This window comes from Orbicella faveolata, unplaced genomic scaffold, assembly GCF_042242905.1.
Source record: "Orbicella faveolata isolate gen_17 unplaced genomic scaffold, um_ofav_v1 contig_2, whole genome shotgun sequence".
Classification (NCBI taxonomy): Eukaryota; Metazoa; Cnidaria; class Anthozoa; order Scleractinia; family Merulinidae; genus Orbicella; species Orbicella faveolata.
In genome coordinates, this window is record NW_028301547.1 from 11,023,045 (window position 1) to 11,042,500 (window position 19,456).

General features: G+C 38.2%; 1 protein-coding gene across 6 annotated transcripts in view; it reads right to left on the reverse strand.

Moving 5' to 3' along the window:
- Positions 1-1,247: 1,247 nt before the first annotated feature.
- The window catches only part of LOC110044356 (uncharacterized), a 37,049-nt gene continuing 18,840 nt past the window's right edge, over positions 1,248-19,456 (reverse strand). For all 6 annotated transcript variants that reach the window (XM_089289561.1, XM_089289557.1, XM_020749889.2 and 3 more), the window contains 9 exons: positions 17,018-17,276; positions 11,920-12,221; positions 10,563-10,657; positions 8,944-9,100; positions 6,292-6,355; positions 5,911-5,964; positions 5,207-5,421; positions 3,980-4,145; positions 1,248-3,281 (listed from right to left, as the gene is read on the reverse strand). In XM_089289561.1, the coding sequence (XP_089145687.1) occupies positions 3,100-3,281; positions 3,980-4,145; positions 5,207-5,421; positions 5,911-5,964; positions 6,292-6,355; positions 8,944-9,100; positions 10,563-10,657; positions 11,920-12,221; positions 17,018-17,231 (1,449 nt within the window). In that variant the 5' untranslated portion in view covers positions 17,232-17,276 and the 3' untranslated portion in view covers positions 1,248-3,099. The remainder of the gene's footprint in view (positions 3,282-3,979; positions 4,146-5,206; positions 5,422-5,910; positions 5,965-6,291; positions 6,356-8,943; positions 9,101-10,562; positions 10,658-11,919; positions 12,222-17,017; positions 17,277-19,456) is intronic.

The following is a 19,456-nucleotide window of genomic DNA, read 5'->3' on the forward strand; positions in this document are numbered from 1 at the left end:
TTATTCACAGCAGGTTAAAAAGACTATTATGAATCAGCCAGCTGCACTGTTAGGTTGGTGGTCTCGGTAGGGGGGCCTTACAATTCTCCTGTAGTGTATGACTGTGTAGATTTCGTTATTGCCAGTGCTGATTCGATCGATTTCTTTGTCTCAAAACTCATCAAATCATTTTTAAATAATGCCCAACTCTGTCCTCTTTCTCTACTGTACGGCCTTTGAGTGCTATATAAGTCATGTTTAATGTGTGCCAACCATTTCAACCCTGACCAGTTGTTACGTGTGTGGATCGATGTAGGGAAGGAACTAGTAGGGTCCCGATTCCCAGAGAGAACGCAAGACTGTGGGAACAACAAGAAATTGGTAAGGTTGACTTCTCGGGGTACTTACACTTTAAAGTTCTAAAATATTCGCGGACGAACTAGTCTTAGTGAAATTACACAATATAAATTTATTTGTTATTTAAAGAACGCAATTATATTTGCTGAAACGTTGTTAGAATGCTCTCACATGTCACGGTTGAGTGATTACCAGCGCATCTAGACAATTCAACTGGAAAGGTTTGGGAGTTTGTTGACAAACGAAGCTTAGACAGTTTTCCTTACATCGAATTCGGCAAACCGTGCGAGTTTTTAATTTAATAAGCGCGCGCCGTTTGATCATGAATCTATGGAGAAGGTAACCAAAATTTAGTGAGCTCAGAATATACAATCGATATTGCGAAGAAAATTTGTTAATCGGATGTCATTACAGAGATTTAAAGGAATAATTTTTTTTCAATATGTCGTGCAGCTAGCCTTTAATACCCAGGTTTATTGTCGTCATGGAAACTAAGCAGCTGCAGAGCACAAAATAAGCCGTACGGAGACCATAATTTCTTTCTAGCTAAATCGGGAAAAGGGTGACCGAAACGAGGGCCTCTGGATCCCAGGGGGATTGGGGAACAAGGGAACATCGATCGTTACGTTCAATTGGGGAACATAGGAACATTAAAAAGTAGTGAACTAGTTTATAATTCTCGAAAAAGGCGACGATCTGTTGTTACAATTTACTTCAGTACATACATTTGTGTTACATTTTCAGTCTAATTTATTCTTCCAGTTATTTCTGAAATGTTCACGATAGAGCATGAGATACAATCTTCTCACACAGAACGCACCGACGTTAAGCCAAGGACGGACTGCATGATACTTTTAAAACGTTGGTTTGTTACAGAGAGGTGCGAGACAAAAAGAATGTTGACCTGCAAAGGCTCTAAAAGGCTGAGGTTTATTATCATTCTCGGGTAACAATACAAAGCCGAATCAACTTAGTGAGAACTTAAGTGGCAACTGAAGATTGCTCAAAGCGCCAAGAAATCAGTCTAGAGCTGGCATATTTTTATGTTAATTTAACTTATTAAAGGAAGGGGAAGAATGATCATCGCAGTAAATTTTCCAATTTAAGCAACTGGAAAGAAGAAGCCTTCTTCTTTCCAGTTGCTTAAATTGGAAAATTTACTGCGATGATCATTCTTCACTTTCATCTACAACCGCAGTTCAAATATGAATTATTTCATATATACTTCACATCATTTCACTCCTCACGGGAAGATATGAACTCAATTAATTGACCTCGCTCCCAGTGTCTGGCTTCATAGCTCAGTTGGTAGAGCATCGCACCGGTATCGCGGAGGTCACGGGTTCGAATCCTGTTGAAGCCCTGATTTTTTTCAGGCTTCTTCTTTCCAGTTGCTTATATTGGAAAATTTACTGCGATGATCATTCTTCACTTTCATCTACAACCGCAGTTCAAATATGAATTATGTCATATATACTTCACATCTTAACTTATTAAATTATTTTAAGATAAATTCCTACAATGATAGCATGAACGAACGGCCTTCTAAAAAGCATTATGGTATATAACTTTGTTTTTATATTCATATTCTTGAAATAAACTAACCGTTTACTGGAATACTGGTTTATGTTTTAGTTCATTGATGTCGAATACCAACAGCTATTTTGTGCCAACCTATAGCGCACTTCTTCAAACAAACGGACTTTCCCGCAACTACACATTTGACTTGATCCCCAGGGGTGTGTGTTAACAATAGATTTTATATTTTAAATTTACTATATTTATTTTATTACTCCCGTGTTTTATCATCGTGATATTGATAACAGCTTTTGGTTGTAGTAAATTCGTACATTACCGCAAGCTGTAAGCTTTAACATGTGTCACTCCCTGACGTTTTATCATAGACACTTCGCATAAATAGCGCCTAAATTTGTATAACAACACTTCACACACCCTGAGCATCGTATTTATGTTTCCAGACGTGAATGTGAGGCTTGGGATGTATAAGGATTGTTAATCAAATATCTGCGCCATTAATGTAGTGTCTATTCAACATACAAGGTGAACACCGACCTGCACCTCTTCAAATTGGTGAAATAAGACGATTTCATTAAAGATACAACACTGAAGTATAGCCGAGACGGCTACACGTGCCTTGGTGGCAACAGAAGATGAAGGGTGAGAGAATTAATCACCCATATGACCTTATTCGTAAGGCAACTCCTCTTAATTAAGCTTATTTTAAGATCACTCCCGACTTCAAAAGTCACTGGAGGGTCGAGAAATAGCCGATCATGTGGCGCACATTTTACTTTCCGCGTATTTTCACCATCAAAAGAAAAATCTACGCAGCTCACATGAAGACATTACCCCAGGGAGAACTGGATATCATATCTAAAAATAAGTTAAGAGGAATATACCATGAGAATAAAGCCTACATGGGAGTTCAACTCACTTATCCATCATACTCTTCTTTTGTAAATTATTCTTTTATCACCATGGTATTCCATGCATTGAAGGAATAGTATTTGTTTATTATCTTATTCTACATGTATCATATTTCATCTTACTTAATTTATGTTATGTAGCGCTACGCTATGTTTTCCTTTCGTATCGTATCTTAAATGATCCCTCCGGCTCTCTGTAACCATGCTTATCTTTACCGTCACCTTGTTGTATTGAATATTATCTCATTTGTATATCTAGCAATCTATACTTAAGTTGTCGTATCTGAGATTCAGCTTGGTGTATACTCCGCAAGGTCTAAGGTGTTTCCCTGTAATCTCTTGTGAACGTCCTGCCATGATTGCCATTCTTGATAAGATCATGAAACGTTTGGTTGAGTTCTTGGATCTTATTCCCAAGATCTTGCAGCTTATCTTGACTTATGTTATCCTTGTCAAGACTTGTTTTCGTTAGTGACAATGAAAGAAGATCAAGTCGCCCTGTAAATAACATAATGTTACAGGTCACTCCTTGGGCGGTCAGTAGTTAGTAAAAAAGGCAGTAAAAAAAAAAACTATAGCACTGAATTTTTGGCAGCCCTGTCTTCGTCAGAGTAAAATATGGACTAAGAGTAGTAAAAAGATTCTTTTAAAGATTTGTTTAGGTCCCTGAGGCTAGGGTTGTAACAAAGGCACGTAAGCCTTAGAGAAAGGCTGGAGTTCATTTACAGCGCTAGTAGAATGTCAAGACTCTAAGAACAACAACTGATTGTTCACTCCACGTTCCATTAGGTTGGATGAATGTCATGCCCAGTCGCCTTTCAAAAAGAAAACTTGATTTACATTTCACTTGTACGCAGTTCCTTGATCTTGAAGTGTCAGCCACCACTTTACATGTCATTACCTCTCCTCGGCAGAGGTTTGAAGATGAGTGCAAGCGCAAAGTCGAATTTCACGTTACCCTGCACTGCATGCAGGGCACTTAGCAGATTCTCCCCACCCGAAAAAAAACCCTTTGAGCCTCTGCGAAGGAGGCCGCTCTTTTTCGGTGTTTCTAAATGAGACCAAATTCAAAATAAGAGGCACAGCAATTTCTTGAGCTCAATTCTTTTAAGTTCCAAACAAATCCGTTTTTATCCACTTCCAACTAATCAGAAGCGCGTATTTACGGTAGCAGTATTATTATAGGGAAAACAAACCTCTTTTAGATCCGAGGCAGTAGAATCTACGGTACACGTCCCAGGCCCAGCCAATCATCATTAAAAACGCGGTCACTCCCAAGCATGTAAAAAACACCGGGAAATACAGCAAACCATCAGGATCAAACAAGTTGGCTCCACTGTCGTCCTTGTTTTCAAATTCACTCTGGAGAACAAAAAGGTTACTCAGGTTTTGCGAGTTGTTTAATAGTTGTTCCTATATTCTGACACAAGATAGATACAACTAAAATTAAGTTTTTTCGCAGGAAAAGTTTGCTTGTTACTGGAATTGTTATTAGCTCTTATTAACCGAGCTAAGTCGGTCTGTATGGGAGAATCTTGACCGAGGTCGTGAGTACAGACCTCACTGCGTTCGGTCTGTACACACGACCGAGGTCAAGATTCTCCCATACAGACCGACTTAGCTCGGTTAATAAGACGTTTATTATATGGCAAAGAAGAAAACTTTAATTCGTTTAATGTAACTGGTTTGCTGACATTTTGCTTGCAAACGGAGATGAGCTTAACTTAAACCTGCCGAAATTTGCTCGTCCTCTTTACTTTTTTTGTCATCAGGCTTTTTGGCACTTCCATAAATGATTGAGAAGAAAATAAAACAAAACGGTGAACATTTTTGTATTTTAGTTTGCTACTTTTTCAGCGCAAAATGAAACCGGTCTAGATGCCGCTCTAGATGGGAAAATCTAAACCGCGGTCAATATCAATTTCAGCCAATCAAATTCGTGAATTCGGTAGTTCTCAGTCCTTGTAAGATACAGCCATATAATAAATCGAGGATATTACATGGATTGACCGCGGGGAACAAGTGAAATATTTGTCAACACGAGAAAAGAATTTTCGTATCTCCAAGTGGCCATATAATGTTCTATTTATTATTAATATAAACACCATTGAAATCCCAAACCATTTTACTTTAGCTGTAAAAGGCGCCATTTATTATGTAACCATAGCAACGGTGATCTTTTCACATGTGAAGATATAATGTTTTCACGCGAAAGCTCACCTGGTATTTTATTGGTTTTTATATAATAAAACAAAACATTATGGGTACACTGCGTTAAATTTCCATTGCCCATTCTTTGAGCGTCTTTGATAGAGCGAGGTCGAGATACGTTTGCATTGCGCATTTTGTGGGAAAGGTTTCTGCGTGCGGAACTTAATATATTTGGGTGGAAGACCACCATAACGGTACTAAACAGTACTTACCGACAATGATTGCTCCAAGAATACTTCAGCGTGCTCGTAAAAGTCTGATTCCTGGATGTACCTCTTTTCACGAAAGCAGTCAGCCAGTAGTTCGTTATTGTTTACGAGAACGCCATACTCCAAATTTTTCTGTTGAATTACTTCCTGAACTTTTAGGTTATTGGTTGGATAATTACTTTTGAAATGAATCCAGAAATAAGCGTCCATTAATGCTCCTGTGGAAAATGATTTATTTCATGGTGACTGATAGGTTAATAAAGTTCAGTGTTCATCAGTTATCAGTACTTGCGGTAACCACTGTTCAGTAACTGAAGATCGGTATAGTGAATGCAGGCTCGTAATAATCTTTAGAGAAAGAAACTTCAGCGAGTTAAAACAGCATTGCGTTCGCAAAGCACTTTCATTTCTATGCAATCTTATATAGGTCATTTAAAACCACCCTTCGTGACTGACAACGTCATATTGTAAAATTAAATTGAATCGTTACACGGTACGTGCATGAAAAAGAATGATATCATAATTTGTAGATACAACACATAAGCAGAAGCACCATGTTGTAGTCATCATGTCAGCAAGGAATACAAGATCTTTTTAAAAAAAAAACACACAGCACTCTGCTGTTGAGTATGAGGCAGTAACAATTATAATTGACTTTCAGAGAGCATTGAAGTCTTTTTGAAAAAGAACCAATCAGCTCTTATCACCTTGGACTTGACCACTTTGAAGACGTTCATTGATGTCACGTGCTGTTTCCACTCCTGTAAATTAAACAAAATAACACGGTTAACCGTGCATGATAAAAGGTTTAAACCGGTCCACCAATCAAAAATAATTCCAGCCATTTTACTCTTCAAGTTATCCCCGACAACTTGTCATTTGACCACAATGCAAAACACTTTCCTAAACAACATTGTCTTCTCGATTGCGGCAAATGCGATCAAGGAGTGACACTTTTAGTCACTCCGCGAGATTTCTCGATGATTAATTCAAAATTTTAACTAACTACTCCAATAATCTACCAGTTATAAACTACCAAAAAGACCCATAATTAAATTGGGTTAGTGTATAACACGAAAGGTACTCACTTGTAAGTTTGACCTGCTGTTGGAATCCTGTTATGCTTTCAATGGAATCAACGAGAGCCACTACCTGGTGAGTGAGACAGCATTAATTTCGTTTTGAGGCCCTAGTAGGGGTTTTTGGGATACGGCATTTAAGAATGATAATTTATTAACTTCTAGAGCGCTATAATTAGAACAAAGAGTCCTATGAAAATACGCGCGCTGACTGGTTAAAAATCGTGTTTCTACAACTCCATAGAAACACAGAACTAGCACGAGCTGTCGACGTAATGATGGCGCGAGCAAAGAGAATTTACATTTTGATAATCAAAGTTAACAAGTTGTTTTCCTTTTTTTCGTCGCGGTGTTTTCTAAAAGAAATAGAAAACATGTTCTCTGTGTTTCTATCGAGTTATAGAAACACTCGTGACAGTTTGGAAGAACTCGAAAAAGCTTGTTCCCACAGCATTTCTCGCTCTCCCAAACTTCCTCTCGTTTTTCTATTTAACAAATAGATTCCATGTTGCTGTGCGACTGTTCAGTATTGGTATCACTCAACTAGTGGACTAATGCAAATCCTGCATTTTAATTGGCTACGCTAGTAGAGGATTATTAGTAATAGTCCTCGAGTAGCGAAATTGGCGCAATCGAGCGTGACGCTTTCTTTCGTTTTATTCCCAAACAAATATTTCTTCAACTTGCATTTGCTAACTTTATTATTGCCTTTTCTGTCCGACTAGTTGGGTGATACTAAAACAATTAGACCCTTCGCCCTCAAGGGCCACGGGTCAATAGCCCATTCGGCTTCGCCTCATGGGCTATTGACCCGTAGCCCGCAAGGGCTATGGGTCTAATTGTTAAATAGATCACAGATGACGTTGTAAGAACAAATAAGTGGCACGCGAGGCAATAGCCGAGTGTGTCGCTGATGTTCTTACCACATTTTGACGTCCTCTGTGATCTATTACTGAACAGACGCACGGCAACATGGAATCTATTTGTTTTATAGAATAAAAAAAACAACAGAAAAAGCTATTTTATTTTAAAACCTTTTAACATAACTCGAAAGCCGACCTTTGACTACTTTGACGTAATCTATTAATCTATTGCTCTGCGTGGCAAAGAATTGTGATACGAGTTTTGGATGAGAGAAGCGTTAGTGACGGTGCAAATTTGTGTCCTCTGTGGTTGTTGATTCTCAAATCAGTTTGACCTAGTGTAGGAGACGCTATATAACTGGAATACAGTTGGTCGTGAGCTGTAGTAAGCTCTACTTTTCTCGCTACTGTGCCCTGAAACGGACTGGAGCAGTCGCGTCAGAAAACAAGGTTAAACTTAAGCTTATGTGTTTATTTAAACTGATGATGTTTTGATGTTTAATTCCTAGAATCAAGCTGTGTCAACAATCATTTTGAGACTGAGAAAAGTTGAAGTTTTTAAATAAGTTAAGGACATGAACATTTTGCTTATTAGTTTTGTTAAATTCGAGAAAAAGCAATGGTTTCTTACCTTAAAGTAATTTCAAGACCAATTTTGCGTTTCGTTTAGTCTCGCCCGACTGCCGACTGAGACTGCTCGAGTATTTTTTCTGAGTCATTTTCTAGAAAAGAAACGCCTTTTTCTTTCTTCTTGCAGACTCTCTTACCTGTTCAATGCCTCGGTAAGACTTTTTTTTTATACCTTATCTCTCCCCAGTCACGTAAAATAGTATCCAAATTCTCACAACTTTCCGCCATTTTAAACACAGAGTGAAAAACTTTGAAATGATGACGTCAATCGTGCGTCTGTCCTAGATCATTAATGGATCATTGGCGAGAACCGATCAAAATGCGAGAATAACTTGGGTTATTATATAAAACTCGATAGAAACATGGTACATGTTTTCTATTTCTCAATTAGGCATTTACTGATCAACAGCGCTTTACAACTTAAAATACTACAATAAAATTCAAATTTGTAAAAACAAACATTATGTTGAAAAACTGAAAACGTAATGTCCGTTTTAGTGCGAGGCATTTCCTGTTATTCAACAGTCTGCGGGTTCAGGTTTCCTGACCAGTCAGGAGAATGCACGTGTCCTAGGTGTAACTAAAAGTTATGTTATCTCTAACTTGCGGCCCTTCCTGCGATCATCGTCATCCTATGAACAGCTAATTGCGAAAAATGTCTCGCAATAAAAACTAATTACATGTATATTAGTAGAATAGAATATTTGTAGTAATGATGATAAACTTAATTAGTAATACTAATAAGAGTGAATATCAAACAAGATACGCTTTAAAAGCTATACGAAATAAATAAGTTTTCAGCTTACATTCAAAAATAGCTAATGACTGAATATCATGTAATTTAGCCGGCAAACTATTCCATAAATATGGAGCAGCAGCAGAGAAAGATCTATCACCTAAAGGCAAAATATTAACGGGATATGTATTGTGGGGAAAAAATAATGGGGTGTGGGATATTGAAATCAATTAAAACGGAACGCGGGATCATGTTTAGGCCATAAATTAACGGGATATGGGATACTCAGACTCCCCCCCGCCTTCCCTAATGGGACCTTAGGTTTGCTCATTTCAGGTCAGGAGTATTTCTTATCCATCGCCTGCGCGTCATCCGTTCTGCCGAGTAAAGTGACAGCAATATAGCGTCAAATCATATTGTAGATCTACCAACCTTTGTTCCGGGTAACTTGACTTTAGTTTCCAAAGAAAGAGTTGTCAGGGAAGAAGTCAAGGCTGCCGTAAAAATGGAAATTATAACCATTCCCACCAAAATCCACATCACTGCAAACAGGCGCCCTCCAATTGACCTTGGATAACGATCTCCGTAACTACACAAATAACAATAAGAAGATTTCTCATTAGTTTACATGAAGCGGACAGACGGTCGGCGCCCATCGTACGTACGGTGACGTCACAGCCAAACGTTTGCGGATCGATAGGTTACATTTTCTTCACCGCACTGTGCTCCGCTAAAAAGGTACTGAACCATCAATGAGATAAGTCTAGAATCATAGATATGATAATTGATTGATATATAAACAACCTCGTCAAGATGTAGGTCTGCACGGATTTTCATATCAGTGTGCCCGCTGGGGGTGGGGTGCCTCCCATATGAAAAGGTCAGTGATGTTCGTCCGTCTCGCTTAGAAGTGTAACTCACAGATTTTGGTCTCACGTATGGTGTTAAGTAGGTAACATCACTACTTTTAGCCATCAAAATATGATTTAGGGCGGCACCCGAAAAAAATAAAAAACGCTTTCATTAAGTGTTATAGGTGTTAGATCTTTTGGGGTACTATAAAACCCGAGCCACGCGCAGATTGTTTTCTTTAGGCGTTTAAATCAAATTTTTCCGACGAACCTTCTTGACATTTACATATGGGTGTCTCTCTCTGGGCCTGTGTTATTCGGAGTAATCTTTCACCTAACTTTTTTGAGCTTTATATGAGGAAGCCATGGTTATGTCTCTCGGAAGGGCACCAACACCGTGGCCGTAACTACAGAGACATCTGCTACTGACCGAACCAACAATCGGGATCTCAAAATAACTGAGGAGAATATGATACTTTTGTAATTACATCTGCCAATGGTTAGACGTTCAAATCTTCTCGGATAAGGACTATAAACCGTAGGCCCCGTATCCTGCATCGTCAGTGTTACACGGTTAGCAGGGAACGTTAAAGAACCAACACACTTGTCGCAAAGAGTAGGGCACGTAGTTCCTGCTGTTGTGGTCTGGCCTTGTCTCACGAGTCGGCGCTTCACATAGGGTTAACCTCATTGCGCCTTTCCCCCTTGGACAAAATTACCCAAGAAAAATTGCTATGACTCTCTCGAAATCATTAATAATTCATCAAGTTAAAACAAAGAAAATCACGACCGTGAAGGAGGTTTGGATACCTAGTCTTAATCAGCATAGATTTTTACGATTTTACTTCTCCGTTTACTCCTTAGTTTTTGCTTCGATTGAGAAGATATATCAAACACTCGAGATATAGTTTCATCGGCTATCCAAACACCTCGAATTTCGTCAAAAATACTCCGCTGCGCCTCGTATTTTCAAGTCTCCTCTCCGTGTTTGGATATCCCGATGAAACACTGCCTCTCATGTTTGATGTATTACATGACTAACCAGTTCTCTACTGTCAAATGACAACTGACAACTGACAAGTGGTCCAAAGTTGAATCTTATTGTTTTATTCACCTTGCTATTCAGACATTTTCAGACTGTTTTCATTCTGTCGCCACATTATGTAAACATAAAGGAAATTAAATCTTCGTTGTACTTACCCTACTGTTGTCATGGATATAAAGGCCCACCAGAAACCTTCCCAGATGCCTTTTGTAAACATAGACGGAAAGTTGTCTGGATTTTTTCTGGTTTCCTATAGCAACATGTTCACATCACACTGGCTAGTTTACACAGTTAAAATTGTTAAGAGATATCGTAATTAGTTGACATTAGAGTTCAGCATGAAATAAAATTAGGAAATGGAAGGGAGTACAGTTTTGTCACAAAATCCCTTCCATTAGGCTCACGACAATTTTCATCGGTGGTATAAGCAGTAATGACCATTTTTCATTCACGTACATGTAATAAGGTGGTGCAAATCATCATGTGAGAATTTATAGGGTAATCAAACACAATTACATTAGTTTTTCTTGCAAAAGTCAGCATGGTATGGTTTTCACGTTCAAACTGGATCAGATTGTTAAAGTAACGTCCAGGGAGAACGATCGTTCTGAAAACGCCTTTCCGTCTGCTAGTCGACTGTTTTAAGTTCGGCTGTTCATATTGAATGCAAGGTCAAATAACAGCCTTTATTCAAGAAATAGAAAAAGTGTACCGTGTTTCTATCGAGTTATAGAAACACGAGTGGGAGTTTGGGAGAACGAGAAATGCTTTGGGAACACGAGCCGTAGGCGAGTGTTTCCACAGCTTTTTCGAGTTCTCCCAAACTATCACGCGTGTATCTATAACTCGATAGAAACACAGAGAACATGTTTTCTATTTCTTTTAGAAAACACCGCGACGAAAAAAAGGGAAACAACTTTTTACTTTGATCATCAAAATGTAAATTCTCTTTGCTCGCGCCATCATTACGTCAACAGCTCGTGCTAGTTCTGTGTTTCTATGGAGTTATAGAAACACGATTTTTAACCAATCAGCGCACGTATTTTCTTAAGGTTGTTTTCTAAAGGATGACATATGCATGCATCTTGGGACATAAACAAAAACAAATTAAAACAATCCTCCGTAGGAAGAAAGACGGTGGCTGTACATATTCCCACAATACCATGTGAGACTTACACAGCCCACAAAGTACAAGGAATATCGTATTTTTACAATATTTGTCCCTGTGCTGACGACATTGTGTATGCTACAGGCTTGAAGATGTTAAAACTCTTCTGTACTTTTTATGAGTGCTGTTAAAGTTTTCGTGCGCTGGAATTATGGGTAAATGAACCAGTCGCCATTCTTTTTCCTACGTAGGAATACACCAATTTCAATATATTAAAATTAACAATAGACCTCAGAGTTTGTGGGGTTTATTCCCCAGAGCCTCGTGCTGAGGACTATCATTTGAAGCTGAATTTTAATATATTGAACTTGGTCTATTATAATTAAGCGTACTATTCAACATACCAGTGACCAGGCTATAATTCCGGCAAGCAACGAAAAAATAAGTATAAGAACCAGAACAGGCCAAGTTGCAAGCAGAGACTTGACGACTCGCCACGACTGCTCACTCTTGGTGCTTTTAACAACCACGAAGGCTATTCCAGTCTGGGGCAACATGGGAACGAAATGTCTCTGACCAGACATGTTGAAATCAGCCTCAAGATTGATAATAACTGGAAGATGGAAGTCTGATTCTACCGCTGAGCCATTGTACACCAGATTACTACTGAGTCGGCAACAATCAGTCAACATTATACGAAGGAAAGCTATCAATAACAGACATAACAAAGAATTACAAAAGCAGTCAAGAGTATAATTAGACGATCTACTATTTTAGTACATATGGATTGATATTCTTTGAGTGGAAGCTTCAACTCATTACTGGTATGGTTTGTTTAGTCGCAAATTATGTCAATGATTACTATATAACACATAATTAAGTGAATAGTGCTTTTTACGGGTTCTGATTGGTTGACTCAGAAGTGATTAGCAAAGCACTATTGGGACCACGGTAAAGCTCCACTTTTCACTTCCACTTCGATGAATAATTGCTAATTTATGAATGTTGTAAATGATTAATCAATGCAATCGATTAATGAATAATCGATGCAATCAATGACTTATCGATGACTGAAAAATTTTGTGAGCCTATTGATTATTCATCGATTACTCATTGATCATCGGCAATAATCAAAGACTAAACGACTGATTACGCATCGATTAGTCATTGATTTCACTGATTTCACTCAGTGCCATCGATTACTCAAGTCTGGTATATTTTAGTTTCATGTACTTTAGGTCCAACCATTAAGGTGGCTCAAAACAGTTTCCAGCAATGACTTAGATTTTGATGGGTCGTTATCTATGGAACGCCAGAACTGTCTTATGATACTTTTTTTTTATTATATTGGGTGGTTATGTCATTATATTGAGTAGTTATGTTATTATATTCGGTGATTAACTCATTATACTCGGTGCTTATTCCATTATACTCGGTGCTTATGTCTTTATATGCGGTGCTGTCTTCATTATATTCGGTGCTTATTCCATTATATTCGGTGCTTCCCTCGTTATATTCGGTGCTTTCTTCGTTATATTCGGTGCTTTTTTCCTTATATTCGGTGCTGTCTTTATTATATTCGGTGCTTACTTCATTATATTCGGTGCTTACTTCATTATATTCGGTGCTTACTTCATTATATTCGGTGCTTACTTCATTATATTCGGTGCTTACTTCATTATATTCGGTGCTTACTTCATTATATTCGGTGCTTACTTCATTATATTCGGTGCCTACTTCATTATATTCGGTGCTTACTTCATTATATTCGGTGCTTACTTCATTATATTCGGTGCTTACTTCATTATATTCGGTGCTTACTTCATTATATTCGGTGCTTTCTTCGATATGATCGTCACCAGTCTTCGCAAGGGGTCGTACAATTTGGAGGTAGTCTAGGGAAAGCCGGGAAAAACGGGTGTCACGAAAACTCAGACCCCGAAACAGACCCCGAAAACTCAGACCCCTCGAAATTAAAAACTCAATTGTTATCCCCCGAATTGCTCTATGGCCACAATGGGGCGAGATGTTTATCTTCTCCGGTTTATGTTGTCGCGTCGATCGAACGGTGAAACACAAATATTTAACTTCTCAGGTTTATCGCTGTCGCGTCGGTCAAACAGTGAAGAACTAACAAGGTTTAGAACAGCAGCCGACACTGTTTTTCAAAACAGACCTTTTTTATGCAATCGTATGCAGCAAAAAAATGTGTTGTTCTCTGAAACATACTCGTTTGATCGCAATCTGCTTTTTGAGTTTATGTGCGTTGCGTGACTGTCGGCACGTAAAAAGTCAACACGTAAAAAGCACGTGAAGGTCGAACCGATTGAACCGCCATGTCTGGTCTCGAAATGTGAGTGAACGAAAATTGAAATGAAGAATACAAAAGCAAAAACCGACACAACGTAGAATGATTTTTTGAAGGTGTACTATATTTCGGCTGGCCAAACCAGCCTTCTTCAGGTACAATGGAAGATTTTACATTGGTGCGTGTTTTTATGTAGCCGATATTTTTACGTAATACCGGACTACGCAAAAGTAATTGATCGTGTAAATTGAAGATAAGCATACGGTAAAATAAAATAACATGATAAAAGAACATAATAAAAGAAAACAAATGGAAACAATTAATATGTTTCTTCGCGGATGTTCAGACCATTAGGATCAATTGTTCTGCCTTTTTGAATTAAAAAAGCTTCCCTGGCCGTACGGATAGAGTCTCGGTTAGAAACGATTTTTTCGATGGGGATTAATTGCATGTCGTTAGCAGTGTGGTTAGGAGAGGACAGGAAATGTTCGGCGGCTGTAGTAGGTTTAGATTTGTTGTTAGGGTTGTCTATGGTACGGCGGTGTTCATTAAATCGGTCTTTTAATCGTCGTTTCGTCTCTCCTATGTATTGTAAATTACGGCGGTTACATTGAATCATGTAGATGAGGTTTTTAGTGTCACAGGTCAGGTTGGATTTTATGGCGCGCGTTTCCCCGGTAGAAGTATGTAGTAAGTCCGTGAGAAATGTAGGGACAAGTAGCACAGTTTTTGCCACAACGGAAAGAACCAGAAGTTGTGTCGGTTTTTGCTTTTGTATTCTTCATTTCAATTTTCGTTCACTCACATTTCGAGACCAGACATGGCGGTTCAATCGGTTCGACCTTCACGTGCTTTTTACGTGTTGACTTTTTACGTGCCGACAGTCACCGAACGCACATAAACTCAAAAAGTAGATTGCGATCAAACGAGTATGTTTCAGAGAACAACACATTTTTTTGCTGCATACGATTGCATAAAAAAGGTCTGTTTTGAAAAGCAGTGTCGGCTGCTGTTCTAAACCTTGTTAGTTCTTCACTGTTTGACCGACGCGACAGCGATAAACCTGAGAAGTTAAATATTTGTGTTTCACCGTTCGATCGACGCGACAACATAAACCGGAGAAGATAAACATCTCGCCCCATTGTGGCCATAGAGCAATTCGGGGGATAACAATTGAGTTTTTAATTTCGAGGGGTCTGAGTTTTCGTGACACCCGTTTTTCCCGGCTTTCCCTAGACTACCTCCAAATTGTACGACCCCTTGCGAAGACTGGTGACGATCATATCGAAGAAAGCACCGAATATAATGAAATAAGCACCGAATATAATGAAGTAAGCACCGAATATAATGAAGTAAGCACCGAATATAATGAGGTAAGCACCGAATATAATGAAGTAAGCACCGAATATAATGAAGTAAGCACCGAATATAATGAAGTAAGCACCGAATATAATGAAGTAAGCACCGAATATAATGAAGTAAGCACCGAATATAATGAAGTAAGCACCGAATATAATGAAGTAGGCACCGAATATAATGAAGTAAGCACCGAATATAATGGAATAAGCACCGAATATAATAAAGACAGCACCGAATATAAGGAAAAAAGCACCGAATATAACGAAGAAAGCACCGAATATAACGAGGGAAGCACCGAATATAATGGAATAAGCACCGAATATAATGAAGACAGCACCGAGTATAATGGAATAAGCACCGAGTATAATGAGTTAATCACCGAATATAATAACATAACTACTCAATATAATGACATAACCACCCAATATAATAAAAAAAAGTATCATAAGACAGTTCTGGCGTTCCATAGTTATCACTACTCTTCATCACTTGATGCTACAATCATGGTATTAAAAAACTGCCCAATCAATGGTGAGCACCTTGTTATCATTTCGCGACACAAAAGGTTGCAATAGCAACAGTATGACCTGCCAAAAACACCCTTAATCACAGTTTTACGGGCTTATAATTCAAAAGCACGGTGAAATTTTTTTATATTATCAAATTTTAATGAGCATGGTAAGACGCAACTCTTGGCAAGTTTTTAAAAAGATCCTGTACATAGGGTTCAGAGCCACCTTAAATTTTCAAAACACTAATTCGCTTTCAAGTAGAAATCACGAATTTCGTCCAGTACAACTTATTGGCATAAAAGGATTTTGGGCAAAATTGCGCTGACGGTCATTAGCCATATCATAAACAGATTTGACCAAATTTCTTCCCTTTTTGTGACTGAAAGGTTTAGCCAAAGCAAACTGCAGTAGCCCAAGGTTTATCAGTGATACAGCACCAAATATAATAATCCTTGCCTCCAGTACTCGGATTTACCTTCACAATTGTCGTTATATTGAAACTGTGTGTCTGTTTCGATGCCACTATTTGAGGAGTCTAACCTGAACTGCTGGTCACAAAGTACGTTTTATTTGGTCACAGAACTCTGATCAGTTTATCTCGTCAGACTAAAAAGCACGTAGTTGATGGTTGCCTTATCTAAGCGTATCTGGACAGATGGTAGCGAAGCTTCAGGACTGTTAGAATATTTCAGTGAATTAAATTTACCCCAGATTATTGAAATCATAAAATCATCTGTTGATAATTGGTCAGTATATTCATCTAAAAAAAACCTATCTACACCTCTCATGACAACCCTACGACCACGCTTCTCAGTGGCATTAAAATCCGAGCGCTTGTTAGTTCATGAACACGAATAAGTCCGTACAAAACCGAGTTTTTACAATTCCAAATCGAGCAGTGCCTCACTGGCTTTTGCAAAAACAAACGAGAAGCAATTTTAAATAACATAGACATCGAGAGTTACACGAAACAAGCCATTTGACAAAGCATTCGCAAACAAGTAAGAAAAAACAAAAAGCTTAAAGGAGCTCAATCACGGTATTTTAGTTATTTTGGCCACATACAAAATTACCTTTAAATCGGGTAGGAAACCAGAAAATAACAGCTTAATAAAATAAAAAAACACCAAAGAGATAATGATAAACCATAAAGGAACAAGGATGGCTAAGGAAGGAGAAGATTAACACGGATCACAAACGACGAATTTGAAAAATTGAGGCTAAACTTTTCATCAGTTATGCGCAAACCGTGACTGCACTCCTTTAAGACAGATAAAAAAGTAGCAGTTATAGGAAAGACATGAAAAATCCCAGATACATTACTCGGAAAAAGTCCATCAAAGTCGCTGGTGAGGTTTTCAACGTAAGGAGGTCGAGCAAGAATCTTGTTCCAATGAACTGTAAGCGAGTGAGGACAATCAATAAATCCCATGCCCTGTTCGCGATCGGTTGTCTCTGACGTACTTTCTAAGACTCCAAATAAGGCAAGCAGGATCAAACTGTAGGGACTGCGAGCTTGTCGCAAACACCAAGCCATGCTGAGCTGCCCGGTGGGAACCGTCTGGAGCTAAGAAATTATATTCTGAAATTAAAAGAGATTACAATCACAAAATCTGAAAGTATAAACGCATCCGCTCGAGAGGATGTCTGACTGTAATAAAACATTGCAGTCCATTCTTTTATGGAAAGCAAACACACCTTTGTTTGCCCGTCACCGATATTTTCAGTAGTGAAACTGGTTTTTATGATTTCACGTTTCCAATAAGTGTTTGTTCATTTTTCTTTATGACACTTTAACCTTGACTATTTCATACGTCGCAAAACCCTGTCATCAATATTTGTTCTAGTTTTTATGAGAATTTAATTAAAGCAAATCCAGTAAATTTAACCGACGGCTATGGGTGCAATCAACAAAAGAAAAAGCATTGGCCCAGTATCGTCCAACATGGAGTATTATCATCGTTGTACCAACAAAAGTTTGCGGTTTGTGTTGATACCTGGCGGTGGTTTAGCACATGAGCATCAGAATCGAAACACTCACGACTGTTAATTGTGTGGATAGTAATTAGGAAACGTTCGTTGTTGCTGATTGTCATTTCCGACTTGACTTTTGTCTCTTTGTCAAAACTTTTCTTCGTGCGACCTCAAGCACATGATGGGAAATGGGTTTCACCTGAACATTAATTTTTATGCAAAACAAACTCATTTTCATTTGAAAGGTTTTGCAAGAAGACTCGTTCTGAAAAATTGGCAAAGTTTAACTCGGAAGTGGCCTATCTTGAAACAAATGAAACAAAAGCACAAATTTAGAAGAAGGTAATCGTAGATCTGGGAGGTTTTGTTTCTTGCTAAATTTCACCAAAATATAGTCATTACATTAAAAGTTTTGTCGAAGGCGGAAAAATCTAGCCTATATCTTGATTTGGTTATATCAAACTACAACTTGCTTTCCAAAGGTTGGTACTACAAAAAGCAAGCCGGATAATTGAATTGTCCAATATAACAAATTATGCTTAGCATTATCACATTCTGAATTTTGGCAGCGCGTCTTACAGATTAAAAGGAACCGAGAAACTTAGCCCAGTCTACATGAAGGTATTTGAGGAATACTTCAATATATTTAGAACTCCACGCACCCCTCTAGGCCGATAAAAGTGACATGTTAATATTAAAAATGTGACCCACTTTACTCATAATAATTTTATGAAGATTCTATGCCATTCCATTACAATATCCAGAACTGAAAATCTTAACGCGACTTAATTTCAAAATTTAACTTCATTTTTATCCAACCCCAAGTGAGATAACACACTCAAAAACACTGCCGAACTGTGAACAAAACTTCGCCATTTGCAAGGCCAAAAAACCTGCATCCAGATGAACGTGGACTGAACATTTACGGTGCGTGATGCAAGTTGAAGTTTTACCCTTAGTTTTAAATTTGTGCCTCGTTTGAATTGTTTTCGAGCATGTCACTGGGCATAAAGAATGATGGATTTCATTTCTCCCACTCTTCAGTGGTGAAACCTCCGGCAAATTTTTAGCGAGATCACACAGGAGTAGCATGATGTGGCTGTGTTCATAACGTTCACATACACAATGTTAAATGATTTTCTTCAAGCGAAGCTCGACAGTGAAACATAAGAATTTTCGTCTTCTCCTAAACGAGGGCGGTGATCATGACCTACACCTTTTAATGCATAAATTTAAGTGACATACGGTTGACTACAATATTCTCCGCGATTTAAAAAAAAAAGTTTAAAAGTATGCTTTGATGTATATTTATTTAAGGCTGTAAGGAACACGTCTTAATGAAATAATGATTACGTGTTCATGCAGCGAATTATTTTATTTGCCTCCGTGCCCTAATTAATCTTTATTCCTTTTCAACTAAATTAGCTTACCACGTAAGAGGCAAGTCTTTTTTGTTGGATGGTTTCAATATCTCAATACAAGAAATGACTTTGTTCAAAATTTATAGTCCCCTTTCTAACTACCAGAGTTCTTAGGTATGTGCGTGTCCACGAGGGGCAGCGCAAAATCGCTTCTAAATGACATGTATCTAGTGGTTCCATTGTATTTTACACTTGGAAGCGTAAGTTGAGGGAACTTGTGAGTTGAATCTTCTGCTGCAGTATTTATATCGATATCTTGAGAATGCCACAAAATAAAACTCCGATAATATTTGAAAGAAGTGTCTTAAGTGCTTCTTTTAGCCGAATTTTTACTCGTAATGGATATGAAAATGCTTGGCTAGTTATT